This window comes from Carya illinoinensis, chromosome 5 (assembly GCF_018687715.1).
Source record: "Carya illinoinensis cultivar Pawnee chromosome 5, C.illinoinensisPawnee_v1, whole genome shotgun sequence".
Taxonomy (NCBI): Eukaryota; Viridiplantae; Streptophyta; class Magnoliopsida; order Fagales; family Juglandaceae; genus Carya; species Carya illinoinensis.
In genome coordinates, this window is record NC_056756.1 from 31194781 (window position 1) to 31203012 (window position 8232).

The 8232-nt window shown below is 34.9% G+C and overlaps 1 protein-coding gene across 1 annotated transcript; it reads left to right on the top strand.

The window, feature by feature from the left end:
• Nucleotides 1–5793: 5793 nt before the first annotated feature.
• LOC122311973 (probable pectate lyase 5) lies at nt 5794–7869 on the top strand. The gene is made up of 4 exons (XM_043126776.1): nt 5794–6096; nt 6195–6935; nt 7123–7261; nt 7356–7869. Exons 1-4 carry the CDS (start codon nt 5990–5992, stop codon nt 7575–7577), a joined length of 1209 nt encoding a protein of 402 aa, XP_042982710.1. The 5' UTR covers nt 5794–5989; the 3' UTR covers nt 7578–7869.
• Nucleotides 7870–8232: the final 363 nt, after the last annotated feature.

Below are 8232 nucleotides of genomic sequence, written 5' to 3' on the forward strand. Positions count from 1 at the left end.
TTTGTGCACCTCTCCCCTTGTGGTTCAGGACCCCACAATGAAAGCAAAAACTTTGCGATCGTTCATACTTAAAAGAGATCCATAGTTGTTGACCATCAACTCTAAGCCACTTTCCCCTTAGTAAAGGCTTGTTCCATGCCCAACCATCACTATCAGCCTCAACTACAAGCATTTTTCCAATGACTAACCCAAAATGCTCTCCCCCTTTCTCTGACATGGCCACCAGAGGAAGATTGTGTAACTAAACCTAAAAAGGTTCAAGCAAAAACTGAATTGCATTAAGGGGGATGCTTCCTTCTACTTTCGGGATTGCTAGCAGAGCACGATAAAAAAAACCAAGGTCTTCCATTTAAAACTTTTTCCTTATTAGATGACCATTGGAATTCAATAATAAAATGATTGTCCTCTACTTCTTTAAACGTAACTAGCCCTCTAGTTTCCAAACTTGTGTCATTGCCATCCTAAAAGCTTCTTTGTTAACTCCTTTCTCAGTCACAATTAACCCAATGAGACAATTTTTTTCTCTTATCCAAGAGTCTTTGACCCCTCAGTAGGCATGTGGAAAACCTGTTGCTCCTCCTCATAGAGTTTAAGTTCCTCCTTGTGTTTAGACAATTCTTCATCCAACAATATTCTCAAGACTCAACAATTTGAGAGACTACTATTTTGCACAAGTAAAAGATCCACACCTACTCTACCCGAGAGAAGGACCAAGGCCAAATATTTTTAATCTAATAAAAAATAATAATAATTTAGATATCACACCTCAGAGGGCTTCTTGAGCCTACAAGGAAGTAGTAGTGTTCTTGTATCATATTTCAAGGGAAGAAAATTGACTATTACCTTGAAATATGGGTGAGAATAAAGATTTGATATGATCAATATTTATAAAAATCCAAATACCCCCCCCCCCCCCCCCCCCCCAAAAAAAAGTACCTCCAAGATAATTGTGGTAATCAAATGACTTTTAGTAGCTCTTTGTTAGTTAAGAACTATGGATTTGTTGAGGTGGGCAATGTAAAGCTAGCATGGATGGCTTTTTATCTACAAGAAAACAGCATGATCTAATTTTCCCACTCTTGGGATTATATATATAATTAATATAGTTATGCCGGTGCCCCCACATTTGGCTTATTGTTATGGGGAAGCTCATGGAATTTGACATTTGAAAAATACAACCCCATATTTGGAAACTACTCAAATTGTTTTCTACCAATATTTGACCAACAAAACAAACTCTTCCTCCTATTGCCTACACTTTATTTCATGCCCATATTTACCATATTTGGAATTTGACAAAAATGTTACTGTCGAGATAATCTGATTTTATTTTTATTTTTGTAAAATTTTATAATTTGAAAAATTTTTATTTTCTAAAAAATTATTATCATTACGAAAATAATAATTTTGAAAATATTACCGTTTGGAGAGATAAATAATTTGAATTAGAAAGTGAGATAAAAGAAATTTTGGGAAAGCGAGTACCTAAAATAGACAAAGGTGTTTTTTTTACTCAAATTTGAAAGTTTAGACAGTCCAATGTAATTGCTTTTACCTTTAATTTTTTCTTTTTTTAAAAATAGAGTGAGCACTCCCGTCTAAGAAAATGAATCATTATATTTTAAAGTTTTTACATCATACACCATCAACGTGGTATATATATTTTTTTTTAATCAACAATACATTCTTCTCATTTCTCTTATTACAATTAAATTGATCTCGGCAGGCCCATCTTCAATCCAGCAACTTTCTCCCTCTATTTGCAAAACTCTCTTAGTTAGCTCATGAGCAATACAATTCCCTTATCTGAAAATAAAGATGAATTTAAATTTAAATCTTATAATTCAAATTATACTATGAGAATGGTATATGGTATAAAGGTCTTCAAATAGCACTATTCGAATGAAATTCTTATAAACAGGATTTACATATATTAGCGGCATGTTAGGCTTGGAGCCACTAAATTGATTAAAGAGATTATCTCCTAAAAATGGATCAAATAATTATCTTTCTTCATGGTCTTTCTTAGTGAGACTAATTGGATAATTTGATTCCCACAAGTTACAAACCAATGACATTGCTTCATACAAAAGAAAAATTTTCAAAAATGGATAAACATGAGACCCATATCATCTTTATTATGTAATAAAACAAATATCAGCAGTATGATATTATGATTAAGAAAATATTATACACTACACTACTATCACATTTGCATCTCATTATGTAAGATGTGACACATTTATCACTATTATTAAATTTATAAAAATGAGATGAGAGTGTAGTGTAAAGGTTTTACACTTGATTAATGTCTATTTCTTCAAGCATGAGTGGATTTGGTTGGGAGCCACCACCCGTGAAATCAGAACATTTCCTTCCATAAAACAAGCACGCAGCAAATTCAGGTGATCAAGCTCATGATACACAATAAATCCCATATATATAAGATGATGATCTTATCCCAAAAACTCTTATATCATAATGCCACAAAAGTGGGTCTATTGTGGTGCATTTTATCATTGCACCCATGACCATGCTGCAGCAGCCTTTGAAAAAAACAAAATAATAAATCCAACGGTTGAGTATGGTGTGCCAGATGGCATGAAGACTGTAAACGACGTGTCTTTTAGTGGATAAGGTAAGTTGATCACCTGCCATTGACGGACGGATAAAGAGGACTCCATGGCTGAGATTTGACACAAAATATGTGGGACCCGAGTGAGAATCTAAGGGGGAACAGCTCACATGGAAGAACGTGCCGTCCCAATAAAAAAAAGATTACCACGTCAGCAAATTGACGAAAGGTACGGCCCTCCCATGTGGCTTCAAATTTCAATCCATCTTTGACGTCGGGGGGAAGAAATTGTAGTCCTACAAAAAACAACATTTTTTTTTATTATTTATAAAAGGGATAGAAATTTTAAATCAAATAAATAAAAAATCAAATCATATGCTATTACAACATCATCGTAGTCTTAGCCCAAAACACACGCACTTAACTGCTCTTGTATTTGCTTCATAATCATATTTGAGACTTTTAAGATTATATATTTTATTTATTAAAAATATAATAATATTTATCTAATTTTATTTTTAATATAGATAAAAAAAAATAAGTGACGTGATACGATTATTTTAATAATTTGATGGTTTAATAAAATCAATTTTAAAAATAAAATATAAAATCCATATTAATTTGGAAATGAAATGGGGTATTTTCCTTCAAATACATTTTGAAACTCAAATTATTAGTTTTTTTTTCTTTTTTAACAAACAATCAATTTACATTAAATAATAGTTTTTGTATAAATTTTTTAATTATCAAGAAGGTTGAAAAATAAGTCATGTGTAAATATAAGTGACAATATATATAATTATTTTTACGTATTTTTTATATTTTATTAATATGATTAGTTGTATCAATTTTTTTTAATATGTAACCAATCGCATTAATAAAATGTATGAAAAAAATATATAAAAATGAACGAACATAAAATTTTTATTTTTTTATATAACATTTTGATATTTTTTTTCATTTACTTTTAAAAAGTATTTTGTTTATAATAAAAAAAAGAAAAATAAAAAAAGTAAATGGAGAATGATGACGAATCGAAAGAAGTCAGCAACATCGGCGTGATCGCATTTCTTCGCCTCAAATTCCCGTGCATTACATGATTGCGGGATCATGCTGTCCTCCAGCCTCTCAGGTCCAGGCATTTATTTTCGTCTTTTTATTTCTTTTTTTTTTTTTAATTTCTGTTACAGGAAAACAGTTTATTTAATAAAATATTATTTGAGATTATTTTGAATACTAGTTTGAATTAAAATAAATAAATAAACTACTAGTGTTATTATTATAGTTTCGTGATAAGTTACAAATTTATAGATTCACTGTTCAGTAATATGGAGGGTAAAGTGGTATTTTCTTAAACAATATATTTACAAAGATGTATTAAATGCATAACTGGTATGAAAACTAACTAGGAGTAGAAAACCGTGTTTTCAGGTCGTGTTTGTGTTTTATTAAATTATGAACATTTTATTGTATAGCTTAACCCAAATCTAACTTGTTAAATTAAATGTGTCAAACTTTTAAACCCTATTTCAATCCATTTAGATAACGGGTAGTATCGTTTCACCCATTTTGACTCATTTAATAATTAATTAGTAATTTATTAATATAAAACGACTCATTTAAATTTGTTTGTTTCATGTAAATGGGTTGAACTAAAACATATAACTCATTTAACCTGTTTAACATAATTTTATATAAAAGGTTAAATCTATATTTATTAATAACCACAATATCTTAAAAAATATATATAAATATTTTTCAAATTTTAACATATAATAAAATCAATATTACAAAATAACAAATATGAGTATAAGTCTAAAATTATAATTTCAACAACAAAAATAATAAAAACATAAACATACTGAGAAATATCAATATTACAACTTACCAATAATAAAATCTTAATTCTAGAATAAATTCAAAACGAGTCAAAATGAGTTTATTTTCTATTAAGCAGATTGACTCGTTATTAACCTGTTTATAAATCGTGTTTTAACAAGTCAATCCGTTTTGACTAGAACTCGTTAATATAAAACTCAAACCCACTAATTTCGTGTCGTGTTCGTGTTGTGTTTACAATCGTGTCACATATTTGACCCTTACTAGTAACATAAAGTTCCTACGCCGAATTGTAGTACAGAATCATATTTAAAGATTTCAATAAGAGCAAGCATATGCTAAATGTGAATAATCCCTAAAGCAATGGACAGAACACCGAGTTTAAACAGGGAAAACGGCTGCGCGTTAATAGATTCTATATTACGAATGTAGGATATTAGAAATGCATCTTTTACATCCAACAGATCTAATTCCAGTCAAAACTAGATCGCAATCCGATCAGCCTTAGTAAATAAGGCCTACCCATCCTTCCTATCCGATTTTCATTTGTGGTATGATCCATCATCCATCTCACATATCATGTATTGAGTCAATTGGCATCCCAAGAATTCAAATGACAATGAAAGCAGAGTATGAGAAGGGTAGTGCCTTAAATCCTTTGAGAAAGCAGCCTCATTAGTAAGCACGTGCATGGGAATTAAAGCTTAAGAACCATACGTACAATGTCATTTTGCTAGAAGTATGGTACAGAAAAAGCTTTCAAGCGCCTTAAACGTTCTCTCATTATGAGGAAAATGGCAATGGTTAAAACCTTAATCGTTGGGGAGGGTGAAGGGGACCGGGGGAGTAGCGGCAGAGACAAGTCAAAGGAGAAATGAGATCGAAATCTTTAAGCCTATTTTAACGTATCATAAATGGATAAAACAAAAATGCTTTTGTGTGATGGACAGAGAGAGTAGGAGCTGTCTACATTTTCAACATGAAATGCAACACCGACACAAGTTTTCATCAACGAAGTGTCGGTTGTGTAATTAAAATGCAAAAATCATGGGCAGATAATTATACAAGTCTTTGATGAAACGGAATTGTCTGTCTACACCTCTGATCCTAGGGAAAAAAAAAAAACAAACAAGCTGGCTGCTTAAACGGTCCACTAGGACAATAAGCTGAATTATGTTCCCGTGATTCTCAGGCAAATAAAGCAAAAAACCTGGGAAGAAATTCTTGGAGAGGCCTTAACGGCCAAACTACTATAGAGGTTTTGGATTTGGAGCCCCTCAATAACATAAATCATGGAGTTGGGGGGCCCAAATATTTTGTTTGATGATGCTCTTTCATCCGCTTTATTGATTGCTCTCTTCATTTTCTCTTTTGGTGAAATTGATTACTTTATTGAAAAACCAGAAAAAGAGTAGCTGGCATAATGCAGTCTCAGCAAAACCAACTTTCCCATCTGTTCTCAGTCCCTATATAAGCACATCACCTTCTCTCAACATCCTCACAAATACGGTTCCCTTTCTTCCCATCTCTTCTCTGTGTAATTTCGTGCCAAAAAACACAAGAAAGTTAGAAACCATGGCAATTCCGCTCACTTTTTTAGTCCTTTTGGCTCTTCTAGCTCCAAACTCCATCTCCTCAACACCAGTTCAAGACCCAGAACTAGTAGTGCAAGAAGTAAATATGTAAGAGACTTTTAGTTGATGCTTGGTTCTATCAACATTTTAATAACATGTTACATTCTTATATGATATTGGTCATTTTTTTTATTTGTTGCATGAAGGAACATAAGTGCCTCCAGGAGAAACTTGGGCTTTCTCTCTTGTGGGACCGGAAATCCCATCGATGACTGCTGGAGGTGCGACCCGAATTGGGAGCAGAACCGGCAACGGCTAGCCGACTGTGCAATTGGGTTTGGAAAGCATGCTATCGGCGGCAGAGACGGGAAGATATATGTGGTCACCGACGCCAGCGATAATGACCCTGTGAATCCCAAACCAGGCACTCTTAGGCACGCTGTGATCCAAGACGAGCCCCTTTGGATCATCTTCAAGAGTGACATGGTGATTAAGCTGAAGGAAGAGCTAATCATGAACTCTTTCAAGACGATTGATGGGCGTGGTGCGAGCGTGCACATTGCCGGGGGGCCATGCATTACTATCCAGTACGTGACCAACATTATTATTCATGGCCTCAACATCCATGACTGCAAGCAAGGTGGGAATGCCTATGTAAGGGACTCTCCTGGACATTATGGCTGGAGGACAGTCTCCGACGGCGACGGTGTCTCGATCTTCGGGGGAAGCCACGTTTGGGTGGATCATTGCTCTTTATCTAATTGCTATGATGGGCTAGTTGATGCCATTCATGGAGCCACAGCAATCACCATCTCTAACAATTATATGACCCACCATAACAAGGTCATGCTCTTGGGCCATAGTGATTCCTACACACAAGACAAAAACATGCAAGTCACTATAGCATTCAACCATTTTGGAGAAGGGCTTGTACAGAGGATGCCAAGGTAAATTTCCTTGAAGACTTTTGGTCCAACTTTTCTTTTCTCTGTTTTAATATGATCGTAAAAAGTGTCTCCCAATCCCCAATTCTAGGACTTGGGATTTCAAATGGCCTCGGTCCCGATCCATATATATATATATATATATATATATTGAACGTGTTCCTTCTTTTCTATTTACATTCATTTGCAGATGTAGACATGGGTATTTCCATGTGGTGAACAATGACTATTCCCATTGGGAAATGTATGCAATTGGTGGCAGTGCTGATCCAACTATTAACAGTCAAGGGAACAGATTTCTCGCTCCCAATGACGAATTTAACAAGGAGGTGAGAACCCGCATACAAAAATCTAAAATATGGGAAAACGGTTAAATGGCCCATAAAATCAGAGCACTTATTCAAGTATGTCAACTGATTTCAGGTTACCAAACACGAGGATGCACCACAGAGCCAGTGGAAGAATTGGAACTGGAGATCCGAAGGAGATTTGCTGTTGAATGGTGCTTTTTTCACTCCCTCGGGTGCCGGAGCATCTTCAAGTTACTCCAAGGCATCAAGCTTGGGAGCAAGACCATCTTCCCTCGTGAGCACAATCACAGCTGGTGCAGGTTCACTTAAGTGCAAGAAGGGCTCGCATTGCTGATCGAGTAGCTGTGGCTAAGACAACCAACCTCCCAAAGGCGAGAATTAATGCAGGCTTGGGGAAGGGAAAACGACAAAATCTGAAGGGAAACAGCAAAGAACAAGACCAAGTGTATTTACAAGAAACTTAGGATTAAAGTTCTTTTATATTAACTCTTAATTACTGCCTTAAACTTGTGTATTACAACCTTAGTACTTGTTTCTCTTAAGAATCGTGATGGGGATAAGAAAGAAACGAGCGAAAAAAGTGTTGTGTAATGATTGTCCAATGAAATGAGCCTTTTTATGTCTAATCTCTCATCTCTGACACTTTCCTTGGGTCCCACTTTTGCTTTTGGATCACATGGATGACCCAGTTGGTCTGGCTGGAGCTAAGAATGGGAGCAAATAGATCATGTTACTGGTAATCCATTAATGGGGTTTGGTCTTTACGGTTAACATTTTCAACTGCATGTGTGTGCCTGCTTTGAAAACATGCAGACATTGCAGAGGAGGCAGGAGCAGCCAGCCCACGCCTAGTTCAGATCTTGTGGCCAGGAAGTAAGTAACTCCCCCCGTACCTGTTTTCTATTAAAACATCATGGCGAACAATGCGCCAAGCTAGCATTTATAAAACTGTCCCTCCGACAACTCCAGTAGCCATAAATTACAACTAC